General features: G+C 40.1%; 1 protein-coding gene across 2 annotated transcripts in view; it reads left to right on the forward strand.

The window, feature by feature from the left end:
- fhl3a (four and a half LIM domains 3a) overlaps positions 1-17259 on the forward strand; it is a 43061-nt gene extending 25802 nt beyond the window's left edge. For both annotated transcript variants that reach the window (XM_084727059.1, XM_084727060.1), the window contains 5 exons: positions 6957-7129; positions 8938-9112; positions 12931-13100; positions 13998-14184; positions 15894-17259. In XM_084727059.1, coding sequence (XP_084583185.1) covers positions 6957-7129; positions 8938-9112; positions 12931-13100; positions 13998-14184; positions 15894-16045 — 857 coding nt within the window. In that variant the 3' untranslated portion in view covers positions 16046-17259. The remainder of the gene's footprint in view (positions 1-6956; positions 7130-8937; positions 9113-12930; positions 13101-13997; positions 14185-15893) is intronic.
- The last annotated feature ends 1494 nt before the right edge of the window (positions 17260-18753 follow it).

An 18753-nucleotide genomic window follows, 5' to 3' on the forward strand; every position in this document is an offset into this window, starting at 1 on the left:
ATAGCTTGTCCATACCATATACGCTAAATATATAGAGTAGAGATTAAACTGAGACAGAGATTGCAGTACAGATTTAGTTGAATTTTGCAGGGTTTAAGTAGATTTGTCTGATCACTGGAGAAGTAATCCATGATCATAGAATTTTACATGCATTTTTGAATGCACCATAAATGTTGACACTTGTGCTTTGGTCTTGTCTGTGTATGTATACTGCACAACACTGAACACCTGTTAACTTATGTTTGAAATCGGTGATAAGCTCTTGTCCCAAGGCCATGTTTTCATTGTTAGCCAGACTTAACCGCACTGACTCACACTGATCCACAGTCGGTGATGTAGTCATTTAGAGATGACACAGCTTCCAAAGTCAGTCTTTTTTTCATCAAAATGACAATTCATAAATTACAGTTCACAGCCCACTTTCTCTAATTAGTTTATACACAATATCTTTTCTCCTCGTGTAAGGTGGAATTTAAGGACATTAGAGAAGACGGCATGTTGTTGTCCTTGTAGTTTGTCATTTTGTGTGTGCAGTACACAGCCATCCATCTGGCTGCTGAGGTCAAGATGATTTCCTTTCTCTGTTGATGTAACATGATGTCAAGTGCTTTGTCTAGCCTTAGTAAAACAGATATTTTACAAGCAGATTCTTCTACTGCACAGCAGGGTAGGAGGGGGAGAACTGGCAGGCTTGTTCCCAGCAGGCTGTGCGGACTGTTCATTTCGAATCAACCAGAGCGTAAGCAAAGTTTGGGCTGGGGATTAACTGGCCTGCCTGTGAGACTGGCGTGGACGGGGTGTCTGCTAGCCCTTCAGTAACCAACCATGACTATGTTGCCTGGCAACAGCGTACAGTCTGCTCGCTTGCATTGGTCTGTTGCTCTGTGGTGTCTCACAATTGGCCCTGAACTTCACCCCCTTATGCCAATCAGGGAGGTTTGTGATGACTAATAGAACACAGCCTTGGCATTCCTCTGCTATCTTCCAGCCGGATGTGTAAAAACAAAAAAAGAGTCTAAATGTCTGTTTGCAGCCTTGGGATGCTTACGTCTGGGATAAAATCCAACAAATTGTACATCTCATGATTCTAATGGATGAATGGGAAGGGTATTATGCTTCTTACACCAAGGCCAGTGGCTAATAAAATGGCATATGTAATTAAATAGGAAATATCACTCCTTAATTTATGTATAAAACTAATTTTGCTTGCTTTTCATTAGGGATGGGCATTAAAAACTGGTAAAAACCAGTATTGGCAGGGTTTGTGCAGGTCCCTAAAAAGTCTAAAATCCAATAATATAAATTTAGAACTTAAAATGGTGTGAAATAAGATTTCTCCAAGTCAAAAAAGTATAAAGTTACAACTTCTTTTAAGTTGCATTAATTTCAGTGAAACTTTGAAATGGGTTTTGGGGAAAAAGTTGTATTGATTACGCTGTAACAGCTAAAAAATGAAAGTAATATTAAAACAGTAGCCACTAATGCAAACTGTACATGCACTTCTTTTGCCAGTATGAATGTGAAATCGGTATTAAATTGTATTTATAATAGATTGAAAGGGTTTTTAAAGCATTTTAAATTTAACTTGTTGAAACCTGCAGAAACCCTGACTGCTTCCTGACTGGTCATTTCTGAAATATCGACAAGCTCCTAGCAATCTGTATTTATGTAACGTTACAGTGTGTGGCGGGGCTCAGTTTCCTAGATTTGATGAAAATGCAGCTTAATGCATTAACTCAGGAAACAATTTAATTTGTTATTTCTGAAAAAAAAAAGTAATAATAAAATAACTTGAATCTTTTTTCTTTCTTTTCATCTTTCAATTTCACACCAAATTATGGCAAGTTTTATCCATAAGAGTACCTGTAACCTACTTTTCATGTTTCTAAATCATAAAATAGTTCCTGAGCTGTTGAATTTCTGTTGTTCCCTTCGCGCGCCCTAACTGGGACTCCTCCACATCTCTATTTTCTGGTTCGGTCACATTTCCTCTCCGGTCCTCTCCCCGGCCACCAGCTTCACCGTGGCTAAAGTTATTTTAAAAGTCCTCTCTTTCCTCCTCTGACTGTTAGTTGATTGAAAGTCCAGATTCATGCAAATATCAAATACTATATAAAACTGAAATGAGGTTATCTTGATTCTCGCTGAGAAGCTATTTGTCCTATTTTTCAGTTGCTGTTGGCAGTTACTCACAAGAGTTAAGAAAACCAGATAGAGACATTTCTGCAGAGTCATTCACACTGACCCATATAGCTGCGTTTAATATATATTTTAGCCCTTCTCTCAGATGAACTCCCTCTGGATCATTATAAGGAATGGAATGCACTGTTGCCTATATTAAACAGAGATCCCTGCTTTGTGCTGCAATACTATAATTAAATGCAGTAAAAATATTTCTGGACCATTGTCCTGTGTGGAGGCAGTGGTGATTTCCTTGAAGCCCACACTTTTTCCCAGGGGGCTGATCTCAGTCACAGCTCTGGTATTTGGGAACATTATTAACCCAGAGTGGGGCTGTTAGTCACTTGGTCCTGGACGTGAAGGAGATGGACCTCTGCTGGGAAGTGAGCATACACAGTAGTAGATACAAAGCCCTGTGAGAACTGGCCTCTGCACTGGAGTTCACTGTGACCCAGATCCAACTCTTCTCTCCCCTTCAATTTGGGAAGGCGGGTTTTGGGTCAGCAATTTCTGCGTGCAGTCACGTCTTAGTCCATCGCCCCGAGGGTCAGTGCACTGACGTCATGCCCCTCTCTGTGAGAGCCTGTGCCATCAGGAGTTCATTTCAGGCTCTGCATTGGCCGCTCAAACACTGATACTCAAAGTGGAAATGGAAACACTACAAGACCTTGAGGTCAAAACAAGCTTTTCTTCTGGTTTCCGAAGTACAACCCAAAATCCAAATAAGCTGGAACGTTGTGTAAAACAAAAATAAAAACAGAAAGCAATGATCTGTTTTGTCCTGTATTTAATTGAATACAGGGCCAAGACAAGAAATGTAGACAGGTCAGTCTAGTACGTGAACTCCATTGCTACAAAGCCACACTGTTGTAACCCCTGCTGAATGTGTCTTGGCATTGTCTCGCTGAAATAAGCAGAGACATCTCTGAAAAAGACATATAGAACATATGTTGCTCCAAAACCTGTATGTACTTCTCAGCAATAATGGGGCGTTCACAGATGTGACACCATTTCCATGTGCACTAATGATGCTGTCTTTTGAAGTTTGTGCTGGTAACACTCTTGATGGTCTATTTTCTTTTCAGCCTGTGGGTCACAATGTCCATGATTTCTAAAAACAATTTGAAATGCGGACTCAGCAGGCCATAGCGCACATTTTCGTTTTGCGTCGGACCATCTCATCTCTGATGAGCTCCGGCCCCTGAGAGGTTGGCAGCGGTTCTGGATGTTTGATTCATAATTTGCATTTGTAGATGCAGTGACAAGCTGTGTTTACTGACAAGGGCTTTCCAAAGTGTTCCAGAGCCCACGAAGTATCCTTTATACAATTATATAAAGTTTTAGTGGCGCCTGAGGAGTCAAAGGTCACAAGCATTTAATGTTGGGTTCTATCATTGTCTATGTGCAGGGATATCTTCAGGTTCTCTGAATCTTTTAATGATATTATAGTTTGTAGATGGTAAAATCCCTAAATTCTGTGCAGTTTTATGTTGAGAATCATTGTTCTTAAACTATTATTTGCCTATGCTGTTTTTCACAAAGTGGTGAATCCTGCTGCATCCATGCTTGTGAATGACTGAGCCTTTCAAGTATGACTCTTTAATACCCGATCATGATACTGTCACGCTTGACCTATTTACCTGTGGAATGTTAAAAACAGGTGTGTTTTGAATATTAGACAACTTTCACATTTTTTTTTTGCCCCTGTCCCAACTTTTTTGTCCCAAGTCAAAAGTCAAATATTTTGTCTTTGTGCTGCATTCAGTTGAGTACAAGTATTTGCAAATCATTGCATTTTGTTGTTTTTTTTAACCTTATCTTTTTTGGAATGGGGGTTGTAACACATATTTATGTATCAGGCTTTTGAATCTTTGCAAGTGAGCGTAACATTCCCATCTGTGCTTTAGAGAGTTCTCTGTTACTTAATCTTAACCTGATTGCTGGCAAACTAGTTATTCTGGCTCAAAAACATATCTCTGTGGAGACCAGAAAAACACTTAGAGAAGCTGCGTGGGACTAGTGAGGAAACCAGGAACACCCTGAGTTATCCATCTCAGGTACAGGGCGGACATTGGCTTGTTAGAAATCTGCGTTTGCATATTCGTCATTTTGTCAGAATACATTTGTATTTATACCTATCTGCAAAAGTTTCCTGACCTACTTTCTGCAGGCTTTTGCTGCATGTGGATGCGTGGATGATACATATAAATTCAGGGAGGGCAATAGGCAGCTGCCTGATTTGCTTTGGAAATTAAAGCTGACATCAGACGTCATAGCTCTGGCTCCTCGGCTTTGTGAATCATGCCTCGTCTCGTTCTCTTACCTGGCAAGCAAAGGCAGCGCATACCTACCTGGCACTGCACATAACATTAAAGTCATAGTGCTTCATTTTTAGGCTAATGCTCTGCTGATCCAATCTTGACGTTGTGGTTTTTGTGGGCTGATGGCAAGATTTCCTGGAATTTTCTGATGGATGGTGTGTCAAATGTGCAGAAATTGATGTTAAAAGGCATGCACACGAGTTCAGCACCTTACTGCATACAGGCCAACCACAGCTGCTTCTTCTGATATTTTGCCATGACTTCCAGATGGATACTATAATATGAAACATCAAAAAAGTAAAAATGTATCCATTTTAGTGATTAGATAGAGAGATACAGCAGTCTAGTGGGAGCTGTCGAGCATTTACACATTTCTAATTTATATCATAAGGCCATGGAGAGGGGCTGAGAGTGTCTCTCTCGGTTTTGGGAAGTGGTGTTTTGTTAGCAAAAAGCCTGTCACTGGCTTAAATATGAGGTCTGTGAGCAGGTGATGTCTGTTGGATCTTGACTTTCTCACCCCGACTCATTAAGAGCTTTTGTCTGGCAGAGGGTTGAGACGGATGAAACATGAGAGTCTGGGACTAGTGTTTTCTTTGATGATGGATCCTGTGTGATTTGGCTTTAAGTCTTTGTTCCTTTTTCTGTCTTTTAGCATGTGTTTGCACGCCTCCTATATGCTTTGTGAGTAACATTCCTAACAAAAATATAAACACAACACTTTCGTTTTGGCTCCCATTTTTCACAAAGTAAAAGATCCAAGACTTCTTCAAAGCGCATAAAAGTTAATTCCTCCATGATTCCATGATTGTTGCACAGGTGTGCCTTGAACTGGTCACAATAAAAGGTCACTCTAAAATGTGCGGTTTGACCTTGAATAAAGACGTTTATTAGGCACTGAAATATTTCCAGCTACATCCAGCCTGTCCTCAAGCAGCTTATTCCAACTGATACATGTGGTTGTTGTTAGGCGGTGACCATCAGTTGGCATAAAAAGTATAACAAGAGAAGAATAAAGAACGAGAAAGTCTGCACATGGAGGAGGTGCTGTGAAAGGAATGGGACAACCAAATACAGGCCTTACAGATATACAGATATGAGGATGTCTTAGCTATTTCACATAGGCCTACTCTGCCTCTGATCGGTTTACCCTGATACTCTTACCCTAATCCTAACCAATCACTCCTCATGCCCAAACCTAACCAACTCAACCAGGGAAAACCACAAGTATTAACCATTCAGAAGAAGGGTGGATCATGATTTTGTCCTCCCGGCAAAAAAAATGGTATCTGAGCCTAATAAATGTCTTTTAAAACTGCACCTTTTAAAGTGGCCTTTTATTGTGACGAGTCCAAGCAACACCCGTGCAACAACCATGCTGTTTAATCAGCATCTCTATATCATCTATCTCTTACAAATTTGTGAGCAACTTTTGAGAGAAATAAACCTTTTGTGTGCATATTGGAAGTTTTAGATTTTTTTACCACATGCTGTGTAGGTGTAAGACAGGCAGCACAGGGCCAGGTTGAAGTTTGATTGATTATCATATCAGAGGTGATTATTATTACTGGGTGGTGGGAATGAATAGCCAGCAGTGCAGCCTGCCAGACGGCCGTATCACTTATCACTGGGCTCTCCTCCAGCCATGCTGTAATGTTTTGGCAACCTGATATTGTTGCCATAATGCTCTCACAATATTATTCTGTCACTTTGTTGTGTGCTCAGTCATGATCAAGGGCCCTATCGCACAGTGAAAACGCTGTACTTCAACTGTTGTTTATCAGTATATGCATGTTACTGTAGATGCAACTTTATGTCGAAAGGACGCCACTTGTTTGGGAGTCGTGTTCAAACAGCTTCGCACAAACTCACAAATGATTCACGGGTTTTCTGTATCTGTTGGTGGTCCATGCTCTGCACACATAGATTGGTGCCTCATAAATATTTATCGCTATGTATGGTGCGTGAGCTTCACATGCAACTTAGTCCCCTCGGTTTGTATGGCGTCTTTGATCTTTAGAATGCCGTTTTCGAGCGGTTGACAACAGCAGGAAGGAGTTTGCAGTTATCGAGAGAAAGCACAGTGACAGCTCCCCTCTGTCCCCTCCCTCTGCATCCATCCACCACACTTTCATCACACAGCAATAAAAGTTAATAGGCATTCTGTGTTGCCTCTCTTGTTGCTCTCACTCTTTTCTCTGTCTTTTTCCACTTGCTCCCACTTGCACGTGTTTTGTTTGAGCTCAGCTTCATCGCTGGTCCAAGCTGAAGCATTTACAGCATAAATATTGGCAGCGAAAGTCTATACTGCTGTGCCGGAAAAGGTGACAGAATCATTCCTCAAGACTCGCCCTCCTTTGCTTCTCCTCATCTATTGTTTCAGCGCTCTACACTTGTGGATTTTTGGGCATTTTTGTATGTTTCTGACTGGAGTGTCTCCTCTCTGTGTTTCAGGTTTACAGAAAATTACAATGGCTGACCGTTTTGACTGCGACAACTGCAAAGAGTCCCTCTATGGCCGCAAGTACATCCAGTCAGATGACAGTCCCTACTGCATCCCCTGTTACGACAGCCTGTTCTCAAACACATGTGATGAGTGCAAAGAGCTGATTGGCCATGACGCCAGGGTGAGGCATCTGTTTTTGACATGATCAGACATGCAATCATCAGCTATCTGCTGCACAACAGCAACAAGCACAGTACAAACCTAATTTCATCATCATTTTCAGATTTGATCAAAAGGAAATGTTTCTGTCAAAGGGGCAGTTCACCCTCAAATCAAAAATGCATATTTTTTCTCTTACCTGTAGTGCTATTTGTCTATCAAGATGGTTGTGGTGTGTGTTGTCAAGTTTTGAGATATCAGCCATAGAGATATCTGCCTTCTATTGAATATAATGGAACTAATACCCATTTTTCATACACATGTGCTGGCTTGACTTGGCTCGGTCGGCCCAGTGTGGCAAGAATTTGAATCTCCATTACAACAGGGTCACCCACCAGAAGAGGTGTCTTTTAACTGATATTAGTACAAATTGACTGGCTGTATTTTCTTTGTACGGAACTACACCCGCCACCGTACCACAGCAGAGAAGGAAGCATGCACCTACTCATGGACGAAAGTGTGGGATGTCAATATTAATGTCATCCTCCACGGCTGAGCAGTAACATTGTAAGCACCTCTGAGCCAGCGAGCGCAGTGATGCGGTTGGCAGGTGTAGTGCGGTAGCAAGAAAAAAGCTCCTTCATGAAACTGCTCACAACAAGATCTGTGGAATATCATGAGGAAATCAGATGTTGTGTGATTTTTGAAAAGAGATATGGCTGTGGAGTTTTTCAAACTGATTTTTTTGGCGCTTTGAGCACAACAAGCCGAGTACCATATAGTTCTATTATATTCAAGAGAAAGCAACAACCAATATCTCCAAAACTCAGTTCCTCAGCAAAACAATCTAGATGCATCAATAGCACTACAAGAAAGAGGAGAAACGTGTATTCTTGATTTAGGGTTGAACTGTCTGAGAACTATTTATCATTTATTTTCTGTAATACATGCATCAGAATGAACCTCACATATGACCGAAGTCTTTCCATACTGTGAGAAACATATTAACAGTATAAACAAAGATAAAACGCATCAAACATCTGCCCTAATTAGCTTTAAGCCATTTTTTTTGGATAGCTAAACCAGAGGTTATGTCATGCTAATGATGCATAATTCATGTTAAATGAGGCGTGTTCTATATATTTTGTGTGGCAAGACACAGTAAAGGCTAATTTAACATGCAATTATACAGGCTATTTCCACTAAGTCCACATAAGCCAACGGGCTAATTTTGTCTCAGATTGTAAAAATGCAGCATGAGGGAATGTCTCCCTCCTGCCCACAATCAACTTTGAATTTAATCTTCCCTTAATGGAAAACACTAACATGAAGTGGATCATTTAAGACTGACATATGCTACTTAGTGGAGTTTACAGAACGGGGCATGCTACAGTGCTTTGTAGTATGCTTAGCTAAGAGGGCCAGTGAGTTATCAACACCCTTGTGGGCAGTGGATGAGAAATAAAGCCAGCATTTCCTTGGCTCAGTGCCTTTTAAACACTCAATTCAACAGAAGCATGCACACACAAGTACAGTACTGTATGTACACGTACACAGAGTAACCACACACTCCTTACTGCCGAGCAGACACTACACGTGTCAGTCTGACCTAGACCAGTCCAACTCCTCTCTGCTCCTGCTGTAACCAGAAACTTTTGTTGGTGTTAAGTCTTGCAGTCCTTTCCTTATTTGTCTCCTTTAGTTAATTGAAATTCTGAAACTGTAAAACATGAGAATAGATTTGGAAGAGGCTCTTAATAATTTATATTTCATTTCTGTGATGTATTTTTTAAAATAATTCATTGTTATCTCCTCTTTTCCTGCTGCCAGGAGCTCTTCTATGAGGACCGACATTATCACGAGCACTGCTTCCGCTGTTTCCGCTGCGATCGCTCGCTGGCAGACGAGCCGTTCACCAGTCAGGATGATGCGCTGCTCTGCAATGACTGCTACTGTAATGAGTTCTCCTCCAAGTGTGTAGCCTGCGACAAGATTGTCATGCCAGGTAAACATGCAAAACATTTGTTTATACAGAGATTTGGGTGTTGATATTTAAGACTGATTACATTTTTTGAGTCACCTTCCAATCAGTTTTTCGTGTGTAAGATATTATCACAGTGGAGGTTAGAGAAGTAGGATTTTGGCAAGACTTTTAGTTTATCTTAACATCCAGGAAGAGACAGACTTGATTAAAGGGCAGGTCCTTGTTTGTTTGTTTTTGACGTTTTTACATCATATGTCACTTCCCAATAATGTTGGGATAGAAGGGCATCAGTCCTCTAACCTACGTCACTGCTTTTTGCAAACAGCTTAGTGAGAATTTCAACATGAAAACCCAGGAAAATAACACAGATTAGCCTTCCTCTAACTTGAACAAGGATAAAATGATTCATTTGGAATCTCCAGTAGCTCAGTTGGTAGAGCATGTGGCCAATGTATGGAGGCTGTCAGTCCTCAGCAGCGTCCACGGGTCCAACCCAGTCTGAAATTGTTCTATCAATAAAAGCTAAAAAGCCAAAAAAAAATAGATTGCGTTGTGCGCAGGAGTTGTAGTGCTCAAAAATGTTTCCACTGTTTTGCAGCAGCTTCTTTCACAAGGCATTCTTCCTCATCAAAGGACCAGTGTGTAGAATTTAGTGGCATCTAGTGGCGAGGTTGCAGATTGCAAACACCTCATCTTGCTCTCCTCTTCTAAGCATGTAGGACAACCTACAGTGACCACAAAACTCAAAAGCCTGTATCTAGAACTGTTAGTCTGTTCTGGGCTACATTAGAAACATGGCGGAGCAACTTGGCCGCATCCATGTGGATATAAACGGCTTATTCCAAGGTAAAACATAAAGAAAATGCAAGAATTCTTATTTTTAGGTAATTATATACTAATGAAACATACTTATGAATATTGTATTGCGTTTTTGTCGTATGTGACTGCCAATAAATCCTCCTAAATCTTCCACTCTGGAAATAAAATAAAAGGAGTGTCTTATGAAATATCTTGCACATAATGCATTTGACAGTGCCATATATTATGATACTTCACTCACCCACTAAACAGTACTCTCATTGCCCCACATTTTATTTTCCATGTAGTACACAAATTCAGATTTCAAGATAGATAGGCAAATGACTTTGGAAAATGATGACATGGCAAACTCAAACAGGAGGCAGGGACAAACGAAAAGTTTAAAGTAACAGATCAGGCAGATACAGAAAGGAAAAACAGGGATACCAGAAAGGGATGGAGGCGAGGGTCCACGATTGAGCAGCAGCCAAGGCTGAATGTGACACAGTAATTGCCAGTCTGCTTGACTTGTTGTCTGTAAGCCAGATCCCCAGGGCTGGTGGGCTGCCAGCACACTGATGATATGAAGAGATAAGCACGTCAGCTTCTTACACAGCCTTCATGAAGCAGCAAATGATTCCAGGAAGAGTACGACATTCCCCTTTATTTCTGCTGTAGACAATCTCATGTCATCTTATGAAGATCACACATTTGTATCACAGAGTTTAGAGTAAGTTTATACTCCTGTGAGTCACCTTGAGAAAGAAAAAAATGTTATAATGAATGATGAGAGCAAAGATATGTTTACTTGGAAAGCTCCTGAGATTTAGAAGTATATAATACTGCAAACTCTTGACTATCACTGGATCATCAACAATTCTGATGCACTTCGGTTGTAGTTCTGAATAGTGTTAAATCTCTGTCAACAAAAGAACTAACAGCCATATCCCTTTTCCATTGCTTTTAGAAAAATATGTAAACTGTCAAAAACACACTTATCTTTCTTAAACAACTGGATGCTTGGCTGAAGTACTAGATGCTGGTGACAAAAGGAGAGACGAAACTTAATACCAACACCATGCAAATAGATTTCTCACAAGATGATCTAGTTCAAAAGATTGCTCTGATAAAGCTGCAGCGATGCTTCCACTGCCAGAGATGGTCACACAGGGTCTCCTCTGACACAGACAACATTCCTGTTGTTATCGCCATCTACTGTGACTAAGCATCTTATTTGAGCCTCATTTTAAGTTCTTCTGTGCACGCAGAAGGTTTTTTTTATCAGAAAATTTGCTCATAAATGTGTTAAAAATGTGTTAGTGAGCAATTCTCCATGGCCAAGATAATCCATCCATCTGGCAGGTGATGATTATTGTACATTTGTGCCTGGGGCTGCTTACAATAAAAGGCCACTTTTTAATGTGCAGCTTGATCTTGAAAAAAAAGACATTTATTAGGCACTGAACTATGGCTATTTCACATGGGGTTAGGGATTTTTTTCCCAGAAGGGCAAAGCCTACTCTGCCTCTGATCGGCTTATCCTAATATTCTTACCGTAACACTGACCAGTCACTCCTCATGCCCAAACCTAACCAACCTAACTAGCCAGTCAGGACCGGATTTGGTCAGGTCATGACTTTGACGTCTTGGGAAAATAATGGTATCTGTACCCCTGTGTGAAAAAGCCGTACTTCAGTGCCTAATAAACATCTGTTTTCAAAATAAAACTGCACATTTCAGAGTGATCTTTCATTGGGACCAGTCCAAGGCACACCTGTGCAATAATCAAGCAGTTTACTCAGCCACACTTGTCAGGTGGATGGATTATCTTGGAAATGCTTATATTTTTGTTGAGTGTATACAGGGAATACATTGATGAAAACAGAGTATAGAGTGATATGCAGTAGGGTGGGGTGATATGTTAACATTTTCTAATTGACCATCGTCATCCCGTCCATCGGTGATTGGTGATTTCCTCCTACTCTTCACCCCGCTCATTGTGTCCGGCTGAGTAGGTGTGTACTGCACAGCTGGATGAGAGCGCGGCATGGGGCAGCAGCTGTCACTCTGCAGACCATTACATTAGCAAAATAAAATGACAAATATTGCACCAAAAATTGGCGATTGATTCAGCTCATCGTCGTTATTGCCCAACCCGAGTATGTTGTGCAAAGACTGGAAGACCTGCAGGGCAAAGAGACAGTTCAAGCATAGTGACAATAGTGTGGTAGAGTAGATGAATTCAATAAAATACTGTATGAGCATAATAAAACTTATATTATGTGCAGAGGCTGTTTTCCCTACAGGAATTTGACTGTATTATATACATATGTAATAATTTAAAATGACTTTTTCAGAGCTCTTTAAACTTGTTGGAATCTTGCAAAATTGCCCCCAAAAGTCATACATACTGCATTTAGCATCTCAGCTGGTTTGCTTTTATTCTATTTGTCAAATGCTCATAACTAAATGCTACTATTGTCCTCCTTGAGCCACTGTAATTCCTGTAAGCTTGTAACGTGGAATGTTTTTGCAGGGGATTTTTGCAGTTTTTGATTAGAGATCACCACAGCACACAGCCTGAAGCAGTGAAACGTTAGCAATCCGCAGACAGCAGTAGTACAAAACGTCGGCCCCACACAAACCACTGCGTCACCATTGAATAAACCAAGCAGTATAATAAAAAACTCAACAGCCAGGGGATAGAAGATGGATTGGTTGGGGACACGGAGGGGGAAAATGGCATTATCCCTCTCTGTAAGGCCTGCAGCCAGTTTCCAGCAGTAGGAAAGAAGTGTGGGGCCTGTGGTATTATGATTTAAAATAAAATAAATCTTAGTGAAACAAAATGAGTTTTATATGGCTTCATGCAATTCAAGTGTATTATTTCATAGTTCAATAAAATTACCACCAAAAACAACCGAAATGACTGAAAGACAGTAAAAGATTAATTTTAAGTCTCCCTCTCATCCTGTCATTCTTTCCATCCTTCTTTCTCTTTCTCTCTGCTGTCATCTCTCATCTCTCTTCTTCTCTATTAGGTACGAGGAAGTTGGAGTATGCAGGCTCCACATGGCACGAGGGCTGCTTCATCTGTCACAGCTGCGAACAGCCGATCGGCTCCAAGTCCTTCATCCCCGATAAGGACGAACACTACTGTGTGTCCTGCTACGAGGACAAGTTCGCACCGCGCTGCACACGCTGTAAAAAGGTCAGTAGAGCTATCAAATAACTGCCTGAATTGGTCCTCCCTAAGTCCTGCCCCTTTTTCGCTCTGTGCGCCAATAAAAATTGAGTCAGGTCTTTACCAGACAGACCTTTGGTCAACTTTCTGTTTTCCTGTAATCTGTACGTTATAGAGCTCAACAGTGACTGCCCACTATTTCAGAGACTCTGGTTCTGGAAATGAATTACCTCTTCATTCTCTCCATTGACGTTTCAGAAAAAATCCAAGAAAAAAACAGTTTTAAGCCTTAAACCAAGCCAACCAACTGCAAGATGAATCATGATCATAAAATATTTGATTCCAAGCAAAAAGTTGGAAAACTGAAAAGACTGTGTAGATAATTATTAAGAGTGAAGGAACTAGTCATCCAATAAACCATTGCTTCTTAAATTTAATGTTAACAAATTTAACAAAGTTATTATCATATGGACTTATAGCTTCTACAGAAACATATAGCATCATTAAGTCTACCTTGGATGGTAACAAAATTATGACTAATCATCTAAATCCTCTACTCAGAATATGAATGGGATTTTCCAGAACCTCACTGTTGAGCTAGGCTTGTCTGAGTTGAAAAGAAAACCAAATTAGCTATTAGCCACATTAGTTAACTTAAGATGTGTCTATATATAGGTCACGTTTACAAGTCCCTTAGCAAAATCCTGTGACCATCTTCAAAATTTGGTTTACTTTTCAGCATAGACATGCTTAGTTCAAAGCATATCTAAGTACAGGAAACAGGAAAGGAGAATGGTGACCGAGCTTGCAAAGGAGGCGGGACTTAGGAAGGGTCAGTTGTTAGTTTAATTCGACCTCGCATGGTACAAAGTCAAAGAAACACATCAGGATCTCCACATGACCTTTCACCTGTCTCATTTTCAGACCCTGGCTAAAGGTGGTGTGACCTATCGGGACGAGCCGTGGCATAAGGAGTGTTTTGTGTGCACCAACTGTAAGACACAGCTGGCAGGTCAACATTTCACCTCCCGAGACGACAGCCCGTACTGCCTTAAGTGCTTTGGCAGCCTGTACGCCAAGAAGTGTGAGGCCTGCACCAAACCAATCACAGGCAAGATTACATCACTGTGTTCTGGACAATAATATTGATTTGTGCTGCGGTGAGGTGCTATTTTTGATTTTGGGTTAGGGTTTAATGCTAAAACACTATTAATGGTGTAAACAAATAGACTTTCACACCTGTAGTTCAGTTCATTTGGTCTGGACCAAAGGAAAAAATTTTATTATTGTTGCGTTTTAGTTCTGGTCAAGTCTGTGTTCACACTGACTAAGAGAGTACACATGAAGTTATACAGACTGACAAGTCCAGTCCAGTTTTGGCCAGTCATGGGGACATCATATTCTGGTGAATGACAATTATATATAATTATATGGTTGCTTCATGAACAGATTTTACAATAAGCAGATGGATGTATTAGTAGTTTAGCTTTCTAAGTCATGCACAAATCACACGTCTGCTATCATATAATCCTGTGGCTGGTTTGTCTGCTTTCACACCACAAAAGCACTGCTTGAAAGTCCTACTTTTTCAAGTGTTTAGTCAGTTTAGTTGTTTGGTCTGCACCGGGGTCCAACTGACAGCTTTCACACCAGCCCAACTGAACTACAGGGTCATCTGGACCCAGAACCTGGGTCAGATTTTAACCAAACCAAAAAGTTTAGACATGAACGCACCGTTAGATTGACAGCCAGTTTCTGCATTTTACATCATGTACCACCATGTTGAATTCTCTCAAAGCCTTTTAGATTTGACATAAATAACAATAATAAGATTTCTTAACAGCACACGGCCAAATAAAGGTTGATACACACCAGTTCCATTCCAGGAAGCAAAAAATGCAGGTGAAAAGTCCTAAAAGCCCTAAAAAGTTCTTTCTCAATCAGCCTGGCTATGACTGATGGAGTCCTACATGAACATGCTATTTTCTGCCAAAGACAGAACATTTTTGGTTATATCACATACATTTTTCTTTGTATGCTTATTACTGGTGTGAAGTGGGTGCCACTAAAATTGGGACAATTGATATCCCATACTGCTGTGGACTAATCAGGGTTCAGAAGGAACTGAATTAGACTCAGATAACAGTTGGTGGGTTGTTCGGTCACTGTCTGATCAAACCAGACCCACACAGCTCTGATGAAGCAGATTGTGTTTTGAGGAATCAAAATGTTGATAACACATTGTGTTTCCACTGCAGGGATCAGGGTCCACAGTAAATTCCAGGGACATTATTATCATTATTGCTTTTCAAAAGTACGTGAACTTTGAGGGTGGGGCTTGCTGCATTGAATGTTTCTTACTGGTTGAGTATTCACAGCATTTTATTTCAGCTACCATTCTTAAAAATCTGCAGCTGCAAAGGCCTTATTGAGCATTTATGCTGGGGACTGAAGCTAACGTTAGCTACATGCTAACACCAACCGCTAATGTTAACTGCCAATGCTTACCATTGTCATAAAAACAGCTGTCGCTTTTTGATAATTCAGCAGATTAATTTACCTAATTTCTGCAGGTCCTCAGACTGCAGTGGAAGCTTAAGGAACCTTTAGTTCCTGTGATTTAAAGGTCTGGGTTCTTTGGGTGGAAACATGGCTTTATTTAGTCTTGAATATCAGAATGGAAGTAGAAATCATGTGAAATCAAGTCTAAAAGCTTTTTTTCTCAGTTGCTATGTTTTGAAGCAGACATGAGTTTCAAAGTCAGCACTCTAAAGCTCGACACACAGTTTAATCCCTGTCTCATTGCTCTTCTGGTCCTAGGTTTTGGAGGAGGAAAGTACATCTCATTTGAGGATCGCCAGTGGCATCAGCCGTGTTTCACCTGCACCCAGTGCTCCGTTTCACTGGTGGGGGCCGGCTTTTTCCCTGATGGCGACAGGATCTTGTGCCGTGACTGCAACAGCAACCTATAGAGCAGTCATTCACCCTGTTCTCCCCTTTCCCTTTGACTTACCTTCCACTCTTCGTCACAGCATTTCAAGAAACCCAAGTCATTACCGAGGAAGGTAACGCAGGCTAACAAATGCTGCCTCTCAGGTTGTTTTTATATTAAGAGATCAGTTTCTCATGGTCCCAGTCTGGGTCTGATTGTCATCCAGGAACCAGTGCACAAAATCCTTCTTCTTAATGCTGCATTGTTTGAAGGAATGATCCCAGAGATTTCCTCTTTCACCAAAAACGTAATGATTTTGTGAAACAAAGTTAATGGAGTGCCTTAAGAATAACATTACTTACTGTATATGTTATGTACTATTGAACCAAAGAAATGCAAAATGCTAGACACTTTGCAAAAAAAATTCCTTTTTTTCTTATTACATATAAAAAAAGATGCCACTTCAGGTAGAGGTCAGACTCTGAAGAAAACACAGAACACTGATACATTATAGTATATAAACCTTACAGTGTGTATTTCAAGGTATGGTGGAGGTACTGTTGTAATGCTCTTATAACTGCAGTTTTAAGCATTTTAATTACAATATGTCAGAAAGCAAAAGCAAGAAGAACATTTAGGAAAACTGAGGCAGTCAGTTTTTGGTAGTTATGATCAATAAAGTCATTTGCACTTTGGATAAGATATTCTCTTGCTACCATGTTATGTGCACATAATAACACAATTAAAAAAAAACATGGCACACAGACCACTTTTTTTTGTCATGTATCTGCTTTTGTTAAACTTTGCAATGACACTTATTTTTACATACAATTTCTTCTTATTTCTCTTTTTCATTTGTTGTAATGAATCTTTTTTTTATCACAATTGCTCAAAGAGCCAGCATTTATAACCCAAAAGAAGCTGAAATGAAATGCAGGAGTATGCATGTCTACATCTGCCATGATTCGCCTCAATGATTATTTTGTTGCTGTTAACGCTGTTAGTGTTTTATTTTGCATTGTTAGTTTGTAACATGTATGTGAAAAATTATTAAAAAATACCTATATTTCATTATTTCAGCTTTGATGCTGGTGAGTCAGAGTTGGCAAATAAACATTTAAAGATGGAAAATATGCCATTTAGGCAAGAACAGTATGAACTTACTGTAAAGAAAGATGAAAATTGATATGACTAAATGCTACATGTTTTGTTTTATTTGTGAAGGCTTATTAAATAAATTTACACTGACTGACACTGTCTGTTGTGCTGTTTTTATACTCTGTGTGTATTTGTTGTGAAATATCCAGTCCTTATTTATACCCCTTGAGCAAGAAACTAAAAAAATGTTTTATAAATTGAATTCTTCTGTTTCTCATTGGAAATGGGAACTCTTTACAGTCTAAATATCCTTTAGACCTTCAGATGAAGGGAATAATCTTAAATTGTAATGATGCTGTATTTGTTACTTGATATGTTAATCTCACTACAGTTCACAGTACTAGAATTATTTATATATAATTAAAATTAAAGGAGAAATCTGTGATATATTTACTATAATTTCTGATAAAATGGCCATGATATGTCATTGGAGATTATGAAAACTGAAATTCAAAATTGAAATACTTGTCTCTCTGACAATGACACTGCAGCCACGGTGTCCTCCTTTGAAATTTCTATTCCACGTTGGAATAGCTGTTTTAGTTTGTTCGTTTTACATTAATTAGAGTTCAAATTAATGCAGAATGTGACACTGAGGCCACAGAGTTTCCTGAGAAAATAAAGTCGCTCTCTTAGAGATATACTCTGTGTTTTCAGAGAAGCTCAGCTGGGAGTCTAGAACTGTGCCAAGGTATATCATTAATAATCATTTATAATCTTTTGGGGGGAGTAGATGTTTATGATGATTAAACTGAGTAACACGTTAATGGAGTCATACAACTGTTATAAACAGCTGATCAACTTACAATGGATGACTCACTGTCGCTTGTTTTTGTCAGTTTACAATGCTTTGCTCTTCTTGCGCTCCTGCAGTGTTCCTGCAGCCTTCCTGAGCTTCTTCTCATCTGGAGAGGCAGAGGCGGGGCAAACAACTTGCTTCAACCATAGATTGCATATCAAATAGGGATTTAACCTATTTCATATACAGTCTGTGGCTCCAACACTCTGTTTGGACTATAATACTCATTTTTGGATGTTCCTGTATTCAGAGTCCGATGCAACCCTATTATTTATGAGGTCATAGCCTTCTGTGGAGTAATATTTACTGTTTAAGCCAGAGAAAACCCTTCTGGTGTATTTAAAAAGTCTTTCTAGGAAAGATTAGTGTGTGCGAGTGTGTGTGAGAGGCTGAGTTCATGGGGGGAAGGGCATGAAAGTGTGCGAGTGTGAGAATGTGTTCAAGAGAGAAACCATGCATGTGTAATAAAAGAGAGTAAAAAGTGTGTGTGTCTGTAGGTTTAAGATATTTCATGTCTTTGTGTGTGTAAGAGTGGGTGCACCTCTGAGTATGTGTGTGTGTCTGAAAGTGTGTATTCTGTATATATACACTGTTGTTTATGCTGAGTCGACTGTTTCATCGCCGTGATGAAGCACACACACAGACAGACTGCCAAATACACTCTCCTGTCGGCATTGGTGAAATGTCCTCCTCCCTGCCTCCGTTTGAGATTTTTTCACCAAAAAAGGAAATGGAAAACTCGTAGCTGCATGGGGGAGGGAGGGAAGGGGGGGTGACTGGTGGTGGAAGTG

This window comes from Lutjanus erythropterus, chromosome 9 (genome assembly GCF_056507025.1).
Source record: "Lutjanus erythropterus isolate fLutEry1 chromosome 9, fLutEry1.hap2, whole genome shotgun sequence".
Classification (NCBI taxonomy): Eukaryota; Metazoa; Chordata; class Actinopteri; order Lutjaniformes; family Lutjanidae; genus Lutjanus; species Lutjanus erythropterus.